Source organism: Dasypus novemcinctus, chromosome 13 (assembly GCF_030445035.2).
Source record: "Dasypus novemcinctus isolate mDasNov1 chromosome 13, mDasNov1.1.hap2, whole genome shotgun sequence".
Lineage (NCBI taxonomy): Eukaryota > Metazoa > Chordata > Mammalia > Cingulata > Dasypodidae > Dasypus > Dasypus novemcinctus.
In genome coordinates this window covers 112,676,912-112,702,604 of record NC_080685.1, presented here as the reverse complement: position 1 = coordinate 112,702,604, position 25,693 = coordinate 112,676,912, and the positions used below count along the sequence as shown (strand labels likewise).

Here is a 25,693-nt window from a genome sequence, read left to right as displayed (position 1 = left end):
CCCACAGACTACCCCTTTCAGCCACAATCACATTTATAAATCAGCAGTGTTAGTTACACTCACCATAAAATATTACTATCAACTCTACTCATTTCCATACTTTTTACAATAAACCTTATTAAAAATTCTACATACATTAAGCATCAGTTCTGATTCTCAACCCATATCTCATGGATGCTAGTTAACAGTAATGTTTTTGCAGCAATGGCAAAGAAGATATATTAATTCTAAGGGACAACAATGGTGGGGAAAGGGGATATGGGGTTTTTCCTTTTGGAGCAATAAAAACGTTCTAAAATTGGGGTGATGACAGCACACCCCAGTGATGAATATGAGAACCACTGAGTGTGCTCTTTGAATGGACTGTACAAAATATGGGTCTGTATAACACAATGAATCCTGTGGTGGAAGATGGACTGTGGTTAAGAGAACAAAAATGAGAATATCCTGTCATGTACTATACAAGTATACAATACAAATACAGGGTGTTTATAATTGGGTGGGTTGGAGAAAATACACCAAATGTAAGATATGGGCTATAGTTAGTAATAATATTTTCATGATGCTCTTTCATAGTTTGTAACAACTGTTTCACAACAATGGAAAGCGTTGGTGGTGGGGTGATGTATAGGAGCCCTACGTGATGATATGCTTGTTTGTTTTGTAAGTTTACAACTTTTTACTATACACTTACTGTTTCTGTATGTTCATGTATGAATGGTAAACTTCAATAAAAAATCTTTAAAAAAGACCAACACCTTAAATTGGAATACTCATTAATATCAGCTTTCTTGGTTTCTTCTGGTAGTAGCCAGCTGAAATAAGTAATATTTATTTTCCAAAATGTCATGATTTCTTTTTCTTACTTCCTTACCTAATAAACTAATAATAGCATTTTGAATCCTCTAATCCAGTGATCATTGGTTCATTAATTTTGATTTGTCTTACATGTTCTTCATCAGTTCATTACACTGTCTCCAGCTGCTGCTCAGTCAGCCTCCAGTTAGATTACTGTTTTGAACCCTAGTGTTAGCCTGAGCCAGGACAAAGATCTATCTATGATGTTTAATTGGGCAAAATAGTTGTCTTAGGAGCAGAGAGGAAGCAGGCAGTTGCCAAGTTCTACCTTGTATGTTTAATGAGAAGTTCTGCGAGGACAGAGATAAGCATAGGTTTATGAGAAAACATCTCACAGAATTTTAAGAAGACAAGATTCTAGTTTAGTGTTGGGTTTTAAAAAATTCCTGTCTTTGCATTCTCAGGAATTTCACAATTGAGAGCTTGTAAACTTACTTGTTTACAAATAAAATGGTTGACTTGATAAAGAAAAGAGTCATTTTTTGGTGAAAGAAGTTAAACTGAATGTTTATGACCTTTGGGAAATAAAAACCAATTAATAATTGAATGAAGACAGATGAATTCATGGCCTTTCTAGGATTTATGCTCTAAATGTGGAAATAGACAATAAATAGGTGGCAAATTAATGTCCTAAATGTGGAGATAGACAATAAATAGATGACAAATCAATACTTATATAGGATTAAATAATGCTAAGGGCTAGGAAGAGAAATGGAGCAGAATAAGGGAATAAAGGGACAGTGTCTGTGGAGTTGGTGAAAAGGGTGAATTACTTTACTAGGAGTTTGGGGGAGGGTGAAGACAGAAGGCTTTTGCGGTTGTCCAGGTAGAGATGAGTATGGTTTGGACTAAGGGCTTGGAATGAGAGGAGTGAGGGAAAAGCATCAAGAGTGAGTGACTCCTGGGTTTCTGGCTCGATCAGTGGATATACAGAAGTGCTGTTTAGAAGATGGGAAAGGCTGGCAAAAGAGTTTAGTGGCAGAAAGATTTGCTTTTGTAGTTTTTCTTGATTCTATGTTCCAATTTTTAATTGCTTTTGTTGTACATGTCTTTTTTAAGCTTTCTCAAGTCCATTTTTTGGGAAAAAAGGTGTAAATTAAATAGCTAAATAGTTTCAAATAATTAAAATGAAAATAGATACTAATAGTAAACAAACAATAAATTAAAAATAGTCATAAATAATATGCTTCATATACTGGGCTAAATTTATTGTATTTTAGGAAGCTCTCTAAAGCTTTTTGCCATTGAAAATACTTGAGAATTTCCCAGGAATTTAGCTCCCATTTGTTCTCATGAGAAGTAAAAGTGTGCAAAGGCTCAAAGTTCTAAATTAAGATTTGAGTCAGTGTACTGTTTTTGAAGGCAGGATTTACCTGCCTTCTATACTACTATATTATGCCTTGTAGTGGTTTGATATTATTGATGAATTCCAAAAAGAAATATTGGATGTTCGTAAATTGGATTCAGAGGTTTACTTAATAAAGTAATCAAGTGAATCTCTTGTGCCAGTAGGGCATTGAGTCCCCACCCCTTGGTGGGAGGGTAAAAGGCCTGGCAAAGGACAGAGTTGAGGGCTTTTAATGTTGGAGTTTTGGTGTTGGAGTTTGATGCTGAAGCCTTAAGCTGGATCCCCGGGAAGTAAGCTTACAGAGGAAACAGAAGCCAGCCCCAGGAAGAGAGGATCCCTGAGCCCAGGAGAAAGATACATAAGGAAGGGAGGAACCCAGAAAGCCTGAAACCTTGCAGATGTTGGCAGCCATCTTGCTCCAATATGTGGCGAGGGAAGTAACTTATGCTTTATGGCCTGGTATCTGTAAGCTCCTACACCAAATAAACACCCTTTATAAAAAACAATTGATTTCTGGTATTTTGCATCAGCACCCCTTTGACTGACTAATATATGCCTTCTATGCCTACTATAAATTAAAGATGGTACCAGATTAATCAATTTTATTCACTTCAAATACCTTCCAAAAACAAATAACATTTTTATGTAATGGCAAATTTATACAAATTGTAGACAGGGAAAAGATCCTATTCTGAAACTCAATGATTGTGATTCACAAATGGAAAGTCTGGATGACTAAACCTTCTGCAACTGAAATAAAGTTTACTGGATATTCTTAATTTATATTTTGTAAACTTAAAAACACTGAAAAGTTTAAATTCCTACCAGTAACATGTGACTCCCTGGTTGTCGAAGGACCCTTGTTGCTCTTGTGATGTGTTCTATGGCTTCCTTGAAGAACACCATGGAATGAGAAATCTAGCAAGGGAAATGGGACAAGTAAACTGATATGGACCTGAAAAAATCAGATGTGCACTGTACATTTACATGCATGGATAAAGAAATGAGAATGACTATTCTAGTAATCTATTAATCTAGATCCAGTAAACTGGCTTACATTTACATATAGGGAAAGTAAATTTGCATAATGAAAGTTGTCTGTATACCAATAATCTGGTGAGCAATATTAGGGGGTCATAGGGTTAAGAGAAGAAAATGAAGAGAACAAAAGCATCTTTTTAGGCTGCTTTCCTATTACTCTGTCTTGGGCAGGTAGGATGAGTGTGGGAGGAAGAGACTTGGAAAATTGATTTATAATATCCATGAGTATATTGTTATATTGTATTATTATGATAGATAATATTATCATATTACTATATGAGCCATGAGAGTCTATTTCTCTCATCTCTAGCCACACCCATTTTTCTGTCCCTGTTTGCACAATGGGCCACACTCGGTCTTGCATTTCTTAATTCCATTTCTTAAATCCATTAACCATTTTCATTCAACTCCATACATAATCAGTTATGCACCTTGTCTTTAAAATTATATGTTATTAAAATGCAAATCAAAACCACAATGAGATACTACTTCATTATCACCAGGATGGATATTATTTAAAAAAACAGTAAATAGTAAGAGTTGGAGAGGATGTGGAGAAATAGGAACCCCCTTGCATGTTGGTTAGAATGTAAAATTGTACAGTGCTGTGGAAAACAGTTTGGCAGTTCCTCAAAATGTTGAATATAGAATTACCATATGATCTGCAATCCTACATCTAGGTATATACTCAAAAGAATTGAAAGCAGGAAGTCCAACAGATATTTGCACCCCAGTGTTCCTAGTAGCATTACTCATAATAGCCAAAAGGTAGAAGCTACCCATGTGTCCATTAAATGGATAAGCAAAATGTGGTACATCCACACAATGGAATATTATTCAGCTGTCAAAAGGAAAGAAGTTCTGATACATGTCACAACATGGATGAACCTTGAACACATCATGTTGAATAAAATAAGCCAGACACAAAAGGACAAATATTGCATGATCTCACTTAAATGAAATACCTAAAATAAGAAAATTCCTAAGGACAGGAAGTAGTTACCAGGTTTCCAGGGATGGGGGTGAAAGTGAGGAATGGAGAGTTAATGCTTAATAGGTAGGATCTGTCTGAGGTGATGGAAATGTTTTAAATATTTTAGTAATGGGTGGTGGTGATGATAGCACAATATTGGAGGTATAATTAATACCACTTAATTGTATAATTGAAAGTGGTGAAATGGGAAATATTATGTTGTATATATGTCACCACAATAAAAATTTTTTAAAAATTTTACCCTATTAAATGAGACAACATGAAATAAAATAAATCTGTATTTATAATGGTCTGCATTGAAATCTGAAGGCACATGCTATTTTCCTCTGATCAATTTTTATCTATTTATCTATCCTCTATTTACCTATCAATCATAAAATATTTGATTGGATATATGCGTGTGTAGATAAATAAATAAATATTACTCCTCATACATATAGTATGTGTCTTTACCTCCAAAGATGTTGAACTCAACCTTGTCTGGAATTCATTCAGTATATTGGCAAGTTTATTGTAGTCATTGGTATTCTGATAGGTCTTTTTTTTAAGAGCCTTGTTTATATCCAAGAAATCCACGAATACGGTTGAATCACCCATCAGCTTTTCTTTAGTCCATAGAATCTATTGTAAGAGAATAATTTATTAATGTCTGCTAACAGCACAATTCTACTGTTATCAGGACTCACATGATATCTGTGCCAGTGGATGTAGAACTCAGAGGTTGCAAACCTTTTTAATGCCACAGACCCCTTTTGGCAGATACAATTCCATCCAAGGACCCTTTGGGTCTTCGGATCCCAGGTTGAAAAGCCCTGTTATGAGAATAACATCTTGAGGGCCCCCTGACAATCTTAGGAAATACTCTTTCCTTAGTCATCTTAATCACCACCACAGACCTGCAAGCTTTTACACTTGTTTCGTTGGTCCACTTGGCAAACTTTTGCCTATCTTTCATACGAAGATCATGGGCTACTTCCTGTTTGAAGTCTGACCATTTCCCTCTCCCCTGAAACCAAGTGAAGAAAATCATTCTTTTCTCTTTTGCTCCACCACTGGTGTGTGCATGGGGCTTACAGAAAGACATTGCACCTGTAAGGCTGTGAGGTTCTCCAAGGCAGGGCCCACCGCAGTTCCATGTAATCCTTGGCACTTAACCTCCTTGGAAATTCCTGATAGGCACTCAGATGACGTTTGTTTAGCAAATGGCTAAATGAAGGTTCAGAGGCAGTATTTCATGCTGGTTAAGAGAATATATGGAGCCAGATATCCTGGGTTTGAATAATGGCTCCACCGCTTACCTGTATGACCTTGGGCAAATTACTTAATCTCACTCTGCCTCAGTTGACTCATCTGTAAAATGAGGATGATAACAAGGCCTACATCATAGGGTTGTTATAAAGATTAAAATAAGTTATGATATGCTGAGCTCTTGAAACAATGCCTGGCACATTGTATGTGCTATTCTTAGGGTTATCATATTTTACTGAAAAATATGCCAACTTACCAAACAAATGGTATTGTATAGAGCCAAATTCTCATAAAAATAATTTGCATCCTTATATCATTGTGGAAGGTTTACTTTGCTGCTATCCCCAGGGCTGACCCCTGCAAGGGGAAGGCCTGCCTTAAGGTCCTGGCCGGCTTTCTCCCTGAGACTTCGCATGCTCATTTTCTACTGCCTCTGCATCTGTCCTTTGGTCTAGCAAAGTCTCTCAACTGAATTGTGATTGGCACTAATATTGAGTGTAGGAATTTCTCCTGAGATAGTAACAAGCTTTCTTTAGATGGCTATTATAGCAAAATTTCTCCATTCTTTCATTCATTCCTTTATTCACAGATTCATTCCAGATATATTTGCCAAACACCTATTGAGGGTATTGGGAGTAAGTTGGAATGCTAAGACCTGGAGATTTAGAGATAAAAGTCAATGATTTGGTTCTCATGTAATTTATAGTTTGGGGAGAGAGTTAGGCTGTTACATTCTAATAATTTCTTTGACAGGGAAAGCCCAGAGTCTTATGAGAATACAAAGAAGGAACGGGAGAGGTAGTGACCAGAGAAGGTACCAAGAAGGATGAAGCATGGGCTGAATCCTGAAGGATGGCCAGGATTGAGCCAGGAGAAAGGACCTGAAGGAGTAAAAGCATACTACACTCTGGCTGGAATATGGGGCTGAGGGAGGGCAGGGACCAGATCCTGAAAGCCTTATAGACAATGCTGAGGAGTTTGGGCTTTACGAGAAAGCTGGGAAGAACAAGATCAGCTCACAGTTCTGTAAAGCTGACTTGGCAGTATTGTGGATTGATTAGGATTATGGACTGATTAGGAGGAAAGTAAGTGTGGCGACAGTGAGACCTGTGAAAATGCTGAAGGAATCAGGTGAGAAATCATGAAAGCCTGAATTGGAGCAAGTGTCAATGGGCGGAAAGAAGGGAATACATCCCACACATACGCAAGCAATAGAAGACACAGGGTTATGCCACGAATTTGAGGTGGGCACGAGAGGAAGAGAAGATACAAAACTGATGCTCAGATTTCTGGCGTGGAAGTGGGGTTGGCTGGTAATGCCAGTCATTGAGTAGAGGCACAAGAGCAGGCAGGTGGGTGGTGGAGAGGGTCCAGGGGAAGGAGGTTGAGAATGGTTTTACACATGGTGATAGGAAGTGCCCAGCATAGCATGAGACAGAGTCAGAGCCAAACTAAGTTCCAACTCTACATTGAAGTTCTTTCCACCAAATCACCTGCCTATATCTGAAATGAAAATATAAAGTCTAGTTCTTAACAACATTATGGGGGCTTAACATTTACTGAGTGCTTCCTCTATGCCAGGAACTGTTCTAAACCCTTTAGATAAATTAATGCCACTAATTCTCACCACAGTCCTAAGAGGTAGGTACAGATACTGTCCTTACCTTAGAGATGAGAAAACTGAGGCACAGAAGGGTCCCTTGTCCAAACTGCAAATATCATAAATGGAGGGGTTGGGCTTTGAACCTGGGAAATATCTGTTTGTAACCTCTAAATTCAACTGTCTCTTGGGCTATTAGAGGAGAAAAACGAGAACAATAGAAGGCTGAGACCGCTAGTGTCTGAGTGAAGAAAACTGGGAATGAGCCCAAAGCATCATCAAAGAGGAGTCCCAAGGAGGGGAAGGAAGAAGAGCTGCACACTGGGTAGGGCCCTGCGAGGTTCCAGACAAGTAAGCAACAGTGGTGAAGGTTACAGGGACAGAAAAGATGTCACTTTTGAGCCTTTTTATTTTTGGGAGGTTCTGAGCATTGAGCTCAGGATCTTGTATATGGGAAGTAGGTGCTCAACCACTGAGCTACATCCCCTCCACAGTGAGAATTGTTTTTTTCATTTGTTTTGTTTTTAGGAGGTCCTGGGATCTAACCTGGGACCTTGTACATGGGAAGCAGGTGCTCAACCACTTGAGCTACATCCACTCCCCACTCTTGAGACCTTGATGGAAATATTGTTCTATCAGATATTAGAAAAGATCAGAAGGTAGAAGTTATGTTGGTTAACATGAATAGCTGTATCAAGAAGGGTCTAAGATGGGAAGTGGATGTGGCTCAAGCAATTGGGCTCCCATCTACCATGTAGAAGGTCCAGGATTCGATACCCAGGGCCTCCTGGTGAAGGCAAGCTGGCCTGCGTGGTGAATTGGCCCATGCGGAGTGCTGCCCCAAGCAAGGAGTGCTGCTCCGAACAGGAGTGCCAGCCAACGTGGAGAGCTGGCGCAACAAGATGGTGCAACAAAAGAGACACAAAGGAGAGACAATAAGAGACTTAGCAAGCCAGGGAGCAGAGGTGGCACAAGAGAATGGTCACCTCTCTCCTACTCTGGAAGGTCCCAGGATCTGTTCCTGGAGCCACCTAATGAGAATACAAGCAGACACAGAAGAACACACAGTGAATGGACACAGAGAGCAGACGAGGGAGTGGGAGAAATAAATAAATAAACCTTTAAATAAAAAAAAAGTAGGGTCTAAGATGAAGAGCAGAAAATTTAGAAGAAAAGAAAGTAATAATAGGAGTGTCTAGAAAGAATTTTTTAAAGCTTCTTAAATTTGTAACTTATCTAAAAATTACAGATATACACTCACATTTATGTATATATACATTTACACAAAGTGTATATGTATAAAGGTTGTATTCTGAATGTATATGCAGGTGTGTATATCTAACTTTATGTATAGACTTTTTAGTCTAAAATTCCCTTTTACTGTAGTAAGATATAGTTGAGCCCTTGAGCTTACATTTCCTAAATTGCTATGAATAGGGTGAGAGAAAGTGGTACCATCAAGGAAGAGAGAAAAAGAAAATAGGAGTCACCTTTGAAAAGGAAATGTTTATCTTAATTCTTTTCTTAGCAAAGAAATAGAGTAATGGAGCCAAATTCATGGCTTCATTTAGTCACAATGTTTTGAGTGTGCATCAGTTTATTGAAACACTTTCCTTTGTGATCTGGCACTGAGACACTCTTTCAGTTCAGATCACATTCTCTTTGAGCCAAAGTTCAAAGAGATGAGGAGTGAGGAGTCTTCAAGTATCAAGAGAGTGTATCGTTCCACTAGCCATGGAGAAAAGTGAGTTTTGAGGCTTCTTTCATTAATATTGTAGAAATATCTAAGGATTTAAAAAAATAAACAAAAAACATTTTTACTCAAAACTTCATTTAAGATAAATTTTTAAAAAGATATAATTTTACCTGAAAATGGTTCTCAAGCTCCTTTGACAGAAGCTGATGGAAAAGCCCTCTATGGGCGGGCTCCGTCAGGCGGTCGTGAAACACTCGGGTGGCTTCATGGACAAAGAGCAGAGCGGCCGTCTCCTTGGAGTTAATAACAGCCTTGTCGGCTTGCAGCAGCCCTAGCAGCAGCTATAAAGAATTTTAAAATAACATTAAAAAAATTATCAGAGTAGTTTTTAAAGTAGTATGGGAAGTAAAAGGCATATTTTTGCAGGTTTATGTTCCATAAAAATAGAAACAATTATCCAGCGTAAGCACTGTCAGGTTCAACAAGCAATCCTCTGAGTCATGGCGCGATGGCCCGTGAGTCAGGTGAGGGCATGGCCCGCCCTTGGAAGGAGGCTTTAGGGACACCCTGGCTCGGCGCGAGGGGCAGCCCCGAGGCTTGACTCTGGTACAGACCTGAAGGCAGAGTGACCAAGAGCCGCCTCTGTATGTTGACGGGTTCTAAGATTCTAAACTTGGATTTAAAAAAACTTATAAACCATTTCGAAGATTACGTGGGCTATTTTTGGCTGAAGTTCCATAGAAGAGGGACAAAGATATCAAACTCATGAATTGTTTTTCTTAACATGTCAATTCTGAAAATTATTTGACCAAGGCTAATGACTAAATGGGCAATGCTGGCAAAATTCCCTGGTATGAAAATCTAAGCATTTATGAAATGTATACAGGCTTTCATTTTCTGAGGTCACAATAAAATCTTAGAAATAAAGAAAAATCAAAGCTTATAGTATAAGCGTGTCACTCCTTTTTCTGCTGAGGATCTTAGCCAATATTCCAGCAGTCCTTAAGTGTATGTCATCAATGCATTTTCTGCATGGAATTATTTTAATAATTCTTTTCAACTGACTCAAGGGATAGGCTGCTAATAAATAGCAAAACTAATGAACTTGAATTTCACTTTTTTCCCTTCTACCCATTTAATGTTGACAGTACCAGTAAGTACGGAAAAGGAAATGGAAGGGTAAGGAGGGAAGGAGAGAGAGAGTGAAAGAGAGTAAAAAGGAGTGAGGGGGTGTCAATTAGGTGAGGAAAATTACATTTTCTCAACTTAAATTTTTAAATTAAACTAGAGAGTGAAATTTCAACACAAACCTTAAAGATATCTCGAAGATTAAATACGTAGTGACACTTGGTTGGAGTTGGTAACATACTCTGACATACTTGATAGTATATAGCTAGGGAGCAAGCTGCTAGTTGATCCTTACTTTTCTGAACATCGGTTGTGAAGTTATTGACGGAGAAATATGTTCCCAAATGAGACTTTAAAAAGAAATTTTATAATTTAACTTTCAAAACAATTTAAGTACAGATTATTTCTGGCTAATCCCCACTAAAAAAGAAAAGCAAGTTTGTTTCCATGCTAGCCCACAGCTACATTGTCAGATAGACAGCAGGGGGTTTGCAGAGTGGCTGCCAGAATAGTTTCCCTATCTTAGTTAACACTTTAACAGAGACAGGTTTGTGTACTAATCTCATTAGAAATCTTAATAGTTACAGATAGAGCAAAGAACTCTGGGCGTTGCAGATTGGGGGAAATTCCAACTGGTTCCAGCCGGCAAAGGTCTAGAGGCATGCATAATGTGTCTCTAGGGAGCACGTAGTAGGCTCCACCTGTGTGCATACCAGGTGGGACTTCTTCGCCTGCTGCTCCTGCTAGGTGTTCCTAGAAGGGCAAGGTGGTAGAATGATTACGGACTTTCATCTGAACTAGTTTCCCTTGAAGTGGACTATTGATTGCCTCCATCAGCATGACCAAGTGCTTTCATTAAAACAAATTTTAGTCTTTAGAATTTATAACAGAAGAAAAATACATGGTTAATTTTGAAGAATTTAGTAATTTTGCATACAACATTTTCTTACTCACACTAGATTTCAGGTTGAACCATTTTTCTAGTAAGGCATTTCAGATTATTTATCTTTCAGTGTTTTTATCCACAAGGGAATGAAAGTAGCTAATTAAAAAAAATCAGGGTGTTCTTGATAAAATGCAGATTCCTGAGTCCCATCACAGATACAGTGAATCAAAGTCTCTGAGAAAAAATTCCTGGAATTTGCATTTTAAGTATACACGAAACATGTACTACATGTATTTCTTATGCACATTTAATTATGACTCTTGAATATAGAGACAAATTTGGCAACAGGCCAGAAAAACTTAGGGGGCATAAAAATGATCCTCTTAAGAGAATTTTCTTTAAATGTTAGTGATTTTAAGTTCTCATGCCTTTTTCTTATATTATGGAATTTAAGAACACCTTCAGTAGAAAACGAACCAGATGTATTACCTTAAAAATAGTACATAAGGCACTTTGTGGAGGATGAGGCAAAACCAGTATGGAAAAATGTTTGAGGAGACGTGGGCTAATATCCTTTCCATCAGCTGGAGAACTACACGTTGCGACCAGAGAGAGATCTTGAATATTCTGTGGGAAGAGTAAAAAGGAAGAGTAATTCAATGCGTCTCCAGAAAGTGGACTCTATCTCACATTCCTGCCGCATGTGGACGAAGGATACGTTTAGTTCCTGCAGGAGGTTCTTGCTTCCTGTGGCTCTCTCTCCCTGAGTTTTATGCTGCTTATAAAGGTCGACAGCAACAGGACTAAGCCCCATCTTGACGGAGGCGGGCCTCGCCTTAACGGAAGGAGCCGCATCCAAGGGTCCTGTTCACAAGCTATTTACAGAGGGTTCCCTCCTCAGGAGTGGGTTAAGTTTCAGAACATGTTTTTCTAGGGTACATACCTACAAATTATAACTATTTGGGATTTTTTTTTACTTTGTGATACTTCTGCAAATCTTTAATCTACGTTCTTGAAAATAAAGATGTGGAGTTGTCTTACATAGAGATTAAGGATGTATACATTAATTCACATTTTCCTGCCCTTTCTCATGTGTACTGTTGATGCATTGACACATTTGATTAACTCTCAGTTCACAACAGTGAGCTAACAATAATGTCATTGCTGCACCTAAGAAGAGAGGGTTTTTTTTTGCCTCAGAAACTAAAGCTCTACAACATACTTGTTATTTTGCTAAGATTTTAACATGTGAAAACAGATTTTCTGTGTTAAATATAACATTTCTATGTTAAATTGCAGAGATGTAATTGGCATGTTTAATTTAGGGGCTGTACTATGCTAATGTTTCTATATGGTTAGACTATCTAAATTTTTCATTTAATTCACTCAATACTGTTATAAATATTTAATTTATGGTTAAGTAATAAAATTTAATGTGAATAAAATCTTAGTATATACTGTACCTTCCATGCATTTTTTTCTGTATCATAAAACCCTCCCAAATCTAATAATTGTCTGATTAATTCCAGAGGTGGTTGTGCTCCATACATGTCTGATACTGGCATATTCAGATCATCAATAAATATTAAAATCTTAAGGAAGACAAAAATTTTTTAAAGAAATTAATTAGTATTTTCTTTTTTATATTATGAATTAGCATTATTAATTATACCCTGATGTAAAAACAAAATTATATTTTATAACATGTCTATTTTTCCTTTAAAAAACAACAACAAATCCAATTTTGAAGATATGATTTTAGATATCTTTATCTAAGAAACTTTATTCACCCTCTATGGAGCTACAATAATTATGTCTAGTAATAGTTAAAAATGTATTGGATGATGGATCAACTAATTTAATTGTGGCTATTACAAAGGATGATTATCATTCAACATTTACTTAAACGCCTGTCAAGAGCAAGGCACTGTTTTGGGTACTATTATATTTAGATTTTTATTTAACATGTACCTTGGTTTAGGAATAAAACTATCATGTGGAAATACATTTTTAAAATTCGGCTATAAATGCAATCATCATAAACAACAAACACATCTCCAGTTTTTAAACCTGTTTCTTTCCCCCTTTGAATATGTTCTGCACTGAAGTGCACTATTTGTGATCCATGTGTGCATTCACCCCTTTAGATTGTGCTTAATTTTGTAAAACAAAAATTAGTTAAAAATGACTAGCCACTAATTTATCCAATTTGTAACTGTCAATATCAATTTTTAGTAAGACATCCAATTTTCCCTTTTACATCACAAACTGAATGACTACAACAAAACTGATTTGACTGAAATATCTCTAACCTGTACTTTCTTTTCTTTTTTTAAAATATATTTTTTATTTATTTTTCAAAGATACATAGATTACATAAAATGTTACATTAAAAAATATAGGGGATTCCCATATGCCCCATTCCCCACACCTCCCACTTTTCCCACATTAACTGTTATAGACCAGCGATAATGATCAGACTCAGACTGTGAATAAAGTTCTAATTGAGAGCTTCATTAGTTGCTGCCTCATCTTACACAGAGGAGAGAGCAGCCCCGAGTCTAAGGGAAGGGGTGTTTTTACAGCCTTTCAGGAGCGGGGGGGTTACTAGTAAGCAAGCAGGCAAGCAGGCACAGAAGCGGCACTGCCAATAGCTGAAGATAGCCTATCTGCTTTTTTCTTTTTTAAAAGCCCTTTCTTGTGAGCAGTCCCATGTTATTTATTGGCCCTTTTCTTGGGAGTGGCCCTAAGTTATTTATTTATCTGAAGGCACTTGCAATTCCTATTTCCTAATGTAGTTCTATTCCTATTTTTCCAATGTGGCCTTACCCTTACATAACAACTTCTTTCATCAGTGTGGTACATTCACCGCAACTGATGAACACATTTTGGAGTACTGACACTAAGTATGGATTATAGTCTACATTGTAGTTTCCACTCTCTCCCAGTCCATTCGGTAGGTTATGGCAGGATATATAATGGCCTGTATCTGTCTTTGCAATGTCATTTGTGCAGTTATATCACCCAATTATCTTTTTCAAAACTCCTAAGGATCCCATGTAATCTTCTTATTAGTGAATCCTGTAAATCTCTGGACCTCAAGCTTATTGAGTGATCCTGGACTGGAGTCACTGATTGCAAATTTAAGGGTGACAGAGTTTGGTTCAACAAATGGACAGTTAATTCACCAGGTAGACAGAAGGTAAGAATAAGTAGTATCCAACACCATTTCAAGGAAAGCGGCAGTTGTCCGAGTTACAGCAACGCTATTTTTTTTATGCCTTACCTTGAGGTTGTGATGTAACACATTTCCTACACTCACAATTTTCCAAAGCCATGCTCATAGTAAGAAAATGTGGTAGAATAGGCAGTAACAAAGTAATTGGCATCTAACCCATTTTCCAGGCTTCACATCTTCTCATGTTTTATTTGGTTTGCATTTGCTTCTTTTGGCTTTAGTAATTCTGAATCAGCACAACTCATTATGTTAGAAATTGAATACTTTTGTTTTGAAAGCCAAGCTATAAAGTGCATCTCCTAGGAATGTTCACAAACATAGGTAACACATAACCTTCTCTAATTATTAACATGATTTAAAATAAGTCAATGTATCTCTGGAATTAATATAAGCAGATTAGTCAGTAGGCACAGAGATGTTTTACCCTGTTGTTTTTTGGTGCTCCAAGAGTGTCCTTAGTTCTTCTTACTAACTTCTTAAGAATCATGTCCTTGGTTTGGGCAGCTGTCGTATTGGTTCTAAAATATATTGTAGATGCTGTAATTCCTTTATCATTATGTTTAAATGAACTTTCATCAGTTCTAACTTCTGACATTATTGTAGTCTTATCTATGAGAACAAATATGGAAAGAATAACAAACTTAGCTGGCTTTGAGTACTCCTATATCATCATACTATTTGTACTACAGTACTATTTCTCAAAGCAGTAAAGGGTAGAATAGACAGATACTACCTCCAGTTACTTCCAGACTGAGTCTATGGTTCTACTGGTAAATGGAATATCAGCTTTCTGGAAAGCAGATTTAATATTCCTCTACCAGAACCATTCTACTTTTCAGTATAGCAGAACAGTTTGAGATAGTATTGGCTATTTTTTAGAATTAAAAAAAATACCACTTAGTTTTACAAATATTGAATTTCTTTGAATATTTCATCAGCATATTCTCAAATTCACTGACAAATTAAAAATTTCATTCTGGATTTCTGACAGTATGACATGACATACATATGGTTGAGATAGGAATATTTTGAAACTGTTTGCACTACCAAACATACCTGAACTTCCACTTGCTGTCTTAGATGTTTCAGAAATCAAGATATTGATATTCTGCTGCAGGCTGTCAGAATAAAATATTTTAAGAATTCAGATTTAGTTAATTTACCATAGCTATTTATGAAAAAAATATAATGAAAGTAGTAATGTGTGATTGATTTTGTTTCTATCTTCTATAAGAAAATAAGGCATTTTACAGATAAAATTTATACTACCATTAGAAACTGATATCCAAATTTAACAAATTTAGGCTTACTCTAAAAAAGCAAAGTGGACAAATTCCTAGGATGCCAAGCTATTGGATAGTCTCTACTGATAGTAGTCATTACCTCCCTTTTTCCTTTATGAAATGTATTTTGCCTACAGATCATTCAAAGACCTTAATTTTGGTCTTTTCTTTAGGTATTTGTTTTTCTATTTGTTTGATTGAAAATAGTTATCTTTTTATGTTATTAAAATCCATGTCAGCTTAAATGTTGAGCATACAATAAAACTTATAATAATAATTGTTTCAAAATTATTTCTCTGATTTTAGGTCCTTATTTAAGTGTAATAGGAATCTATTTCAAAATCATTCGTGTAGATGTAGATGTAGATGATGGTGGCTTGGACTAAAGTGGCAGCATGGAAAAAAGAAAAGGAAATCTAGATAATTTTGGAGATAGAACAGACCCAACAAGTAGATGATTAGGTGTGACGTAGGGGAACATGGGGACAGGGTTTAGGAGGAGTCAGAGAGGCTATTGGAAATGGGCTGATGAGAGGAATGGGGGTAATCAAAGGCTATTTTGTAGGTTCCAGGCTGGAATAACTGGGTCTCATTTATTGGAATGACAGAGGCAAGTTCTTTGTAAAAAGTAGTTTTATATATGATGATAAGGAAATATATATCTAGTGTAACACAATCAATTGTGTGCAAAATTTTATTTGTACATTTAGGTGCGTTTTTCCAGGAAGAAAAATAATTTATACTTGTACTTTGTTTTATTTTATGCCTAAGAATTGGGGGTTTAAAATTTAGTTAAAGTAAATGTAAGAATTTCCCATTTAAAAGAATTAATCTAGTCATTAACGTTTTGGAGAAACAAAGAAACAGTTTTCTCCTTTACTTCTCTTTTGAATAATTCTACATTTTCACATAGTAAGTTTGCTTTATTAAATCAAAAGTTGTACTTATTTATTAAAGCAAAGCATTTCTTAACAGACCAATCAAATTTAGATTAAAAAAATTTTTTTAAAGATAGGTCACACAAAATGTTACATTAAAAAACTAGATTAAATATATACAACCTTGATTTTTTAATTTCATTATATAATAGGACTTCTCCTAAAATTGACCCATATTTTATATCCAGTGCTCCTGGTCTCTCTAACTTTGCAAGCATTTGCTTAATGGCAGTGGTTTTCCCAACACCAGATTCTCCTAAGGGGGGAAAAATACATTAGATTACTAAGCAAGAAAATGAACAGATGTCAACATATTAAAAATGAAACAGTAACATTGTATTTTCTTTTATCTGAAAATTGCATGGAAAGTATATTTTTGCTCTACCCCTTTTTATGTGGCTAAGAATGGTTATATCAAGGAGTTATTATGAACACTCTAAAATGTGAATTATTTACATCTCTTACAAAAGGACAGATCAGGAGTTTACCAATGTTTTTATCTTATACTGATTTAAGACTTTCTCAGATCGTTTTGGTTTAGCACAGAAAAAAATACTATATAAATGAAATCCACTGGACATTTTGCCAACACAATCTTGGGGAGCAAACTGATGATAAACTTCTTATTTGAACAGAGTTCACCAAAATAAAAAAGTGAAAATAAGACTTCCCTTAGACCAAACTGGAGGCAAGGTATGGGCTTGCTGAGAGTTACAATTTCACTTTGCCTGAATTCTTTGAGTATGTAATCTGGAAATTAAGACTTTCTCTAAATTGTGTGGTGAAAGGCAACACAATTTAGAGAATTGGAAAATAGGTTGAAATAAATGTTAAGAAACAGAAGGCACTGTATTGAGTTACTCCTTTGTTAATGGAAGGATTTTAACACTGAGCTCAGAAATTACATATGTAAATTAAATTACACCAGCCAGATGCAAGAAGCTCCTAGTGTCAGCTCCTGCTACAGGGCAGTTAGCAAACACCTAGAGCTCTGTGGAGCAGCTGAAGCACCTGTCTGGGGGCTCCAGGAGACCAGAAGAGCATCCTGCAACGTCCTTGGGGGAGTGGAAGGAGGAGATGCCCATCTGCAGAGAAGACTCCCGAGTAGAGGCTCCACGCCCGGAGGCCAGTGCCCATCCTCCACTGGAGGCACAAGCCGCCTCGGGAGCTGTTCCGCGGCTGGAATTGGAAGCTCCACTTTCCAGAAATGGGAGGAAGGGACGGTTGGGCACTAACTTCAGCTGTTGATGAGGAAATTCAGGGGCTAGAGTATAATCCTGAGAACAGCTAAGGTTTGAGCCTGTCCAGGTCAGAAAGGGGCCGGGAGCCACCATCTTAACTCCGCACCTGGCACGAGGGGCAGCGGGGCAGACTGAGGATCCCAGTGCTGTGGGGACCGGCTTCTTTCCATCCAGGTCAGATGGCAGCTCCAGCCTAGGCTCCAGCCCCACCTCCAGCAGGAGGGAAGATGCGGGGACCTGAGCCAGCCCCTCTGGGAAATTACCAGCCAAGCCATGGAGGCCTCTTATCCTACTTTGGCAGTGCAAGTCACCCCAGAAGCTATTCTGTGGCTGGAACTGGAAGCTCCATTTTCCAAAAACAGGGGAGGAGGAGATGGTCAACCACGGATTTTGGTTACTGATTGGTGGACTTGGCTGGCTAAGGTATAACCCTAGGAAGAGCTGGGGTGTGAATATGTCCAAGTTGGAAAGAGGCCGGTGGCCACAATTTTGACTCTGCCCCCAGCCTGAAGGGAAGCCCTGCTGACCGGAAATCATGGCAATGGTAGGAACTGATTTCTTTCACCCAGATCAGCCTGCAGCCCTAGCCTTGACTTCAGCCCCACCTCTGGCAGGGAGGAGGCTGGTGGGCCCTGCACCAGCCTATCCAGGTAACTGCAGGTTACATTTGGCTGGCACACCAGTGTTCAAAGCAGCACTATTCACTATCACCAAAAGTTGGAATCCACCCAAATGCCCATCAACAGATGAATGGATAAACAAAATGTGGATTAAACACACAATGGAATACTACTCAGGTGTAAGAAGGAATACAGTACTAACACATGGGATAACGTGGATGAATCTTGAGGACCTTATGTTGAGTGAAGCAAGCTAGACCTTGAAGGACAAATACTACATGACCTCTCTGATGTGAATTAAGCAAATCAAGCTGTCTCAGAGAGCTAGAGACCGGAAGACAGGCTTTTAGGGAATTGGGGGGGGGGGCAGGGAGAGGAGGGTTGTGAGATGACGCCTACATGGGTGAAATCTATGATAAAGTGGACGTAAGCAGCTGTGCAGTGAAGGGATAAGATGGGGGCTTAGGATTACTATTGGGTGGGGCTTTGCAGGCTTGACAGGGGCTAGGGTTGGGAGGATGGGTCAGATGGCCCAAGGAATGGAGGGAGGGGGGAAGTTTGGGGTGAGCAGGTGAACATGGGAAATTATCAAGTATGTGGTTGAAACTACAATGTTGAGAAAACTCTTTAGAAAATATAATAAGGGACGACTTCCGGCAAGATGGTGGCTGAGTGAGCTTGCCTTGCCGTCTCTCCTGGGAAGAGGCAGCTGGGCACCGCTGGAGGTTCTCCGGGACCAGGCTTTTTCAGGATTTTTTCAGGGCAGGAAGTGTCTGGACATCGATTTGGTGGGAAGGTAACGGAAAGGACTGGTCTATAAGATATAATTTGGGACTTTTCAGGAGGGGGAGGCAAGATGGCGGCTGAGTGAACTTCCCGGTTACTAGCTCCTGGGGGGAATTGGCTGGGAGGCGTCGGAGACTCTTTGGGACCGGCTGTTTCGGGATTTTTCCTGGTCCGGAGGTGTCTGGACATCGATTTGGAGGGAAGGTAACAGAGAGGATCCATCTGTGAAATATACACGGAGATCCCAGCTACGTGTGGAGGATTCCCTCCTTGGGTAGGTGGAGCCGAGGCAGCTAGCACCGCGCGGAGCCCCGGCGGGCGGCGGCCAGGGTAGCTGAGTCCGGCCGAGCCCGGCTGAGCCGCAGCGGGCGGAGGGGCGGAGCCCAGCTGAGCTCGGCCGAGCCCAGCCGCGCCGCGCCGGCGGCGGGCGGGAAAGCCGAGCCCAGCCGAGCCCAGCCGAGCCCAACCGAGCCGCAGCGGGCGGCAGGCGAGGGACCGGAGCCCAGCTGAACCCAGCCGAGCCTGGCGGCGGGGTTTCTGTTCTTTGGTTTTATTTATTTTTATTTTTTTTTATTTTTTTAATTATTTTTTTTTTGTTGTTGTTGTTGTTCTTTTTTTTTTTCAATCCTCTCTTTCTTGTCCCCAATATTCTTCTTATACTATTTTACCTTAACAATACAATAGGTCCTACAGGAAATACCTCACATTTGCTGGGTTTCCTCACCCTCCACTGCTTCACTTCTCTGTGAATAGATTTAGCCTATCTACACTATCCCCTTTCCCCTACAACTTGATATCCTCGACCATCTGCTATCTCTCCTATATTCCATCTCCCTTTCTTTGATCCACAAAATGTCTAACTCTTAATTTCTAATACCTTTGTTTAGTTTTCCATCTGGTATTCATCCCTGAAACTATTACCTTTCTTTTCTCTTTCCCTCTCTCACGAAAACAATAGCCTCTTAGTACGTACCACATTCCTCCCATATTCAGTCGTCTACCTCATTATAGGTACTTTCCTACTACTATAACTCTACACAATTTCCATGATCTAACCTCCATCCTCCCAGAACTCATATTGTTGCTTTGTAAACATATATCACCAATACTACTTCACACTTTTTCCTTCCTTACACAATTGACTTTCCCCAGCACTAATACTTTCCTTTAAAGTGAGCTTAACTAGCAATAAGAAATTGGAATAAGAAGAACAAAGTGACAAAGAGAAGATATAACACTTACGCAAAAACAACAGCTAATTAATCTCCAAGACTAGACAAAGAAGCTAAGGAACTGATTAAACCCGTCAAGAAAAATGTTGACAAGACAGCAACAAAAATCTACAAACCAAACCAGTAATCAGGAAAACATGGCTGAATCCAATCAACAAACTGAAAATCAGGATGGGGGGCAGGACTTCGCACAAGCAATGAAAGATCTCAGAACATTTATCACTGACAAATTTGATGAAGTAATGAAAGAGGTTAACAGCGTGAAGACAACACTTGGAGGGGAAATTGCAGACATGCGCAAAAAAATAACAGATATGATGGAAATGAACACCACAATTCAAGAAATCAAAAATACACTTGCAGCAAATATCAGCAGACTAGAAGAGGCAGAGCAGAGAATTAGTGATGTGGAAGACAGTGCATTGGAAATCAAACAGATAGTAGAAGGGGTCAATAAAAAGGTAGAAAAAATCCAGATAGGACTTAGGGACCTGAATGATAACGCAAAATGCTCAAACATACGTATTATAGGCATTCCAGAAGTAGAAGAGAAGGGAAAGGGGTCAGAAGGAGTGTTGCAGGAAATAATGAATGAAAACTTCCCAAATCTACTGAAAGAGACAGATGTACATATCCAAGAAGCACAGCGCATTCCACTGGTCATAAACCCCAACAGGCCCACCCCAAGGCATATACTTGTCAAATTATCCAATGCTCAAGACAAAGAAAAAATTCTAAAAGCAGCAAGAGAAAAGAAAACCATCACATACAAGGGAAACTCCATAAGATTAAGTGCTGATTTCTCATCTGAAACGATGGAGGCAAGAAGGCAGTGGTATGATATAGTCAAGGTACTAAAGGAAAAAAATCTCCAACCAAGAATACTCTATCCAGCTAAACTAGCATTCAAAAATGATGGAGAGTTCAAAATATTCACAGATAAACAGAAACTGAAAGAGTATATCAACAAGAAACCTCCCCTTCAAGAAATTCTTAAGGGAATTCTGCAGGAAGAAAGGAAAAAACAGGACAGTCAGAGATGGAGGAGAGTGTAAAAGCAACAAGAAAGACAAAAATAGAAGGGGAAAATAAAATAATACAAACAAAATATAACAAACACAAATCCAACCAAAATATGGCTACCATAAATAACTCTCTAAACGTAATAACACTGAATGTCAACGGATTAAACTCACCTATCAAAAGATTCAGACTGGGACACTGGATAAGGAAATACGACCCATCTATATGCTGCCTACAAGAGACACATCTTAGACCCAGAGACTCATGGAGGTTGAAAGTGAATGGCTGGAAAACAATCATACAAGCAAACAACAACCAAAAAAAGGCAGGAGTAGCCATATTAATATCAGACAAAATAGACTTTAAATGCGAAACAATTGTGAGAGACAAAGAAGGATACTATATTTTAGTGAAAGGGACGATTTGTCAAGAAGATCAAACAATCATAAATATTTATGCTCCTAACAAGGGCGCCTCTAAATATGTGAGGCAAACGCTGGAAAAACGAAGTGAAAGAATAGATGCATCTACAATTATAGTGGGGGATTTTAATACACCACTATCAACTCTGGACAGAACATCTCAAAAGAGAATCACCAAAGAAACAAAACATTTGAACAGTATATTAGAAGAGCTGGATCTAATAGACATATATAGATCATTACACCCAAACACAGCAGGATATACATTTTTCTCAAACGCACGTGGAACATTCTCCAAGATTGACCATATGCTAGGCCACAAAGAAAGGCTTAATGAATTCAGAAAGATCGAAATCATACAAAACAATATCTCTGACCACAGTGGAGTCAAGCTGGAAATTTGCAAGGGACAGAGACCCAGACTTCACACGACAATTTGGAAATTAAACAGCACACTCTTAGAAAAACAGTGGGTCAAAAAGGAAATCTCAAAAGAAATCAATGACTACCTTGAAACAAATGATAATGATAACACAACATACCAAAATTTATGGGATGCAGCAAAAGCGGTACTGAGAGGGAAATTTATAGCCATAAATTCATATATCAAAAAAGAAGAAAGAGCAGAAATTGAAGAATTATCTGCACATTTGAAGGAATTAGAAAAACAACAACAAAGTAACCCAACAGGAAGAAGAAGGAAGGAAATAACAAAGATAAGAGCAGAACTAAATGAAATAGAAAATAAGAAAGCACTTGAAAAAATAAACAAGACCAAGAGCTGGTTTTTTGAGATCAACAAAATTGACAAACCTTTAGTGAGACTAACAAAGAAAAAAAGAGAAAAGATGCAAATGCACAAAATAAGAAATGAGAAAGGTGATATCACCACTGACCCCACAGAAATAAAGACTATCATAAGAGGATACTTTGAAAAACTATATTCCAACAAAAATGACAATTTAGAGGAAATGGACAAATTCCTAGAAATACACAAGCAGCCCATACTGACGAAAGAAGAAATTGATGATCTTAACAAACCAATCACAAGCAAAGAGATAGAATCAGTCATTAAAAATCTCCCAACTAAGAAGAGCCCAGGGCCAGACGGCTTCACAGGTGAATTCTACAAAACATTCCGGAAAGAACTAACACCAATCCTGTTGAAACTATTCCAAAATATCAAAACAGAAGGAACACTGCCTAATTCCTTCTATGATGCCAACATTACCCTAGTACCAAAGCCAAACAAAGACACCACAAGAAAGGAAAATTACAGACCAATTTCTCTAATGAACCTAGACGCAAAAATACTTAACAAAATACTTGCTAATCGTATTCAACAACACATTAAACGAATTATACACCATGACCAAGTGGGATTTATTCCAGGTATGCAAGGATGGTTCAACATAAGAAAATCAATCAATGTAATACACCATATAAACAGATTGAGAGAAAAAAACCACATGATTATATCTATAGATGCAGAAAAGGCATTTGACAAAATACAGCACCCCTTCCTGATAAAAACACTCCAAAAGATCGGAATACAAGGAAACTTTTTGAACATGATAAAGAGTATATATGAAAAACCTAAAGCCAACATTGTTTACAATGGCGAAATCCTGAAATCCTTCCCCTCTAAAATCAGGAACAAGACAAGGATGCCCATTGTCTCCGCTCCTATTTAACATTGTCTTGGAAGTACTGGCTCGAGCACTGAGACAAGAACCAGATATAAAAGGCATTCAAATTGGAAGGGAAGAAGTCAAAATTTCATTATTTGCAGATGACATGATCCTATATATAGAAAACCCTGAGAGATCTACAGGTTATAAGATCAATGCGCAAAAATCAGTAGCATTTCTGTACACCAATAATGAGCAAGATCAGGAGGAAATCAAGAAACAAATACCATTCACAATAGTAAATAAAAAAATCAAATACTTAGGAATAAATTTAACTAAAGAGGTAAAAAACTTATACATCGAGAACTATACAAGATTGTTCAAGAAAATCAAAGAAGACCTAAATAAATGGAAGAATATTCCCTGTTCATGGATAGGAAGACTGAATATTATTAAGATGTCTATCCTACCAAAACTGATCTACACATTCAATGCAATCCCAATAAAAATCAACACAGCCTTCTTTAAGGAACTAGAAAAACTAACTATGAAATTTATTTGGAATAAAAAGAGGCCCCGAATAGCCAAAGACATATTGAAAAAGAAAAACGAAATAGGAGGAATCACACTTCCTGACTTTAAAACATACTACAAAGCTACAGTAGTGAAAACAGCATGGTACTGGCATAAGGAGAGACACACAGACCAATGGAATCGAATTGAAAATTCAGATATAGAACCTCATGTATACAGCCATATAATATTCGATAAAGCCACCAAACCCTCACAACTGGGAGAGAATGGCCTATTCAACAAATGGTGCCTGGAGAACTGGATAGCTATATGTAGAAGAATGAAAGAGGATTACCATCTCACACCTTATACAAAGATCAACTCAAGATGGATCAAAGACCTAAATATAAGAGCCAAGACCATAAAGACCTTAGAAAGCAGTGTAGGGAAACATCTACAGGACCTTGTAATAGGAAATGGCTTCATGAATATCACACCAAAAGCACGAGCAGCAAAAGAACAAATAGATAAATGGGACTACCTCAAAATTAAAGCCTTCTGCACCTCAAAGGAGTTTGTCAAGAAAGTAAAAAGGGAACCCACACAATGGGAGAAAATATTTGGCAACCATATATCTGATAAGAGACTTATAACTTGCATATATAAAGAACTCATAGATCTCGAAAACAAAAAGATAAACAACCCATTTAAAAAATGGGAAAAAGATTTAAACAGACACTTCTCCAAAGAAGTAATACAGGGAAACGGACTTTGGCCCAGTGGTTAGGGCGTCCGTCTACCACATGGGAGGTCCGCGGTTCAAACCCCGGGCCTCCTTGACCCGTGTGGAGCTGGCCATGCAGTGCTGATGCGCGCAAGGAGTGCAGTGCCACGCAAGGGTGTCCCCCGCGTGGGGGAGCCCCATGCGCAAGGAGTGCGCCCGTGAGGAAAGCCGCCCAGCGTGAAAAGAAAGAGCAGCCTGCCCAGGAATGGCGCCGCCCACACTTCCCGTGCCGCTGACGACAACAGAAGCGGACAAAGAAACAAGACGCAGCAAATAGACACCAAGAACAGACAACCAGGGGAGGGGGGGAAATTAAATAAATAAATAAATCTTTAAAAAAAAAAAAGAAGAAATACAAATGGCTAAAAAGCACATGAAAAAATGCTCCAAATCCCTAGCTATCAGGGAAATGCAAATCAAAACTACAATGAGATACCATCTTACTCCCATAAGATTGGCAGCCATGAAAAAAACAGTAGAATACAAATGCTGGAGAGGATGTGAAGAAAGGGGAACACTCATCCATTGCTGGTGGGAATGCAGAAGGATCCAACCATTCTGGAGGACAGTTTGGCAGTTTCTCAAAAAATTATCCATAGATTTGCCATATGACCCAGCAATACCACTGCTGGGTATATACCCATCAGATCTGAAAACAAGGACACAAACCGATATATGTACACCAATGTTCATAGCAGCATTGTTCACCATCGCCAAAAGTTGGAATCAATCCAAAAGTCCATCAACAGATGAGTGGATCAATAAAATGTGGTATATACACACAATGGAATACTACTCAGCTGTAAGAACCAATACACTACAATCGCACGTGATAACATGGATGAACCTTGAGAATCTTATGTTGAGTGAAGCAACCCAGGCATTGAAGGACAAATACTATATGACCTCAATGATATGAAATAAGTTAACTGCCTCAGAGAGCTAGAGTCTGGAAAAGTGGCTCACTGGAAATCGGGGGGTGGAGGAAGGCTGTGAGTTAATGTCTGTAGGGGTGGAATCTGTGATGAGCTGGGGGTAAGTATGAGCACAAAGAAGGGACAAAATGGGGGCAAGGGGTTACCTTTGGGTGGGGTTTTCTGGGTTTGAGGGGGGCTGGGGATGGGAAGAGGGGTAATATGGTCCAAGAAATAGGTGGGAGGGAGGGGCAACATACAAACATGGG

General features: G+C 38.4%; 1 protein-coding gene across 1 annotated transcript in view; it reads right to left on the bottom strand.

Annotated features, from left to right (window-relative positions):
* The window catches only part of DNAH14 (dynein axonemal heavy chain 14), a 499,447-nt gene that overhangs the window by 159,068 nt on the left and 314,686 nt on the right, over nucleotides 1-25,693 (bottom strand). Inside the window, exons 48-56 of the mRNA XM_058275282.1 lie at nucleotides 16,379-16,514; nucleotides 15,094-15,155; nucleotides 14,462-14,646; nucleotides 12,263-12,391; nucleotides 11,289-11,426; nucleotides 10,096-10,263; nucleotides 8,956-9,126; nucleotides 4,695-4,862; nucleotides 3,032-3,124 (exon numbers count right to left, since the gene is read on the bottom strand). Of these exons, the coding sequence (XP_058131265.1) occupies nucleotides 3,032-3,124; nucleotides 4,695-4,862; nucleotides 8,956-9,126; nucleotides 10,096-10,263; nucleotides 11,289-11,426; nucleotides 12,263-12,391; nucleotides 14,462-14,646; nucleotides 15,094-15,155; nucleotides 16,379-16,514 (1,250 nt within the window). The remainder of the gene's footprint in view (nucleotides 1-3,031; nucleotides 3,125-4,694; nucleotides 4,863-8,955; nucleotides 9,127-10,095; nucleotides 10,264-11,288; nucleotides 11,427-12,262; nucleotides 12,392-14,461; nucleotides 14,647-15,093; nucleotides 15,156-16,378; nucleotides 16,515-25,693) is intronic.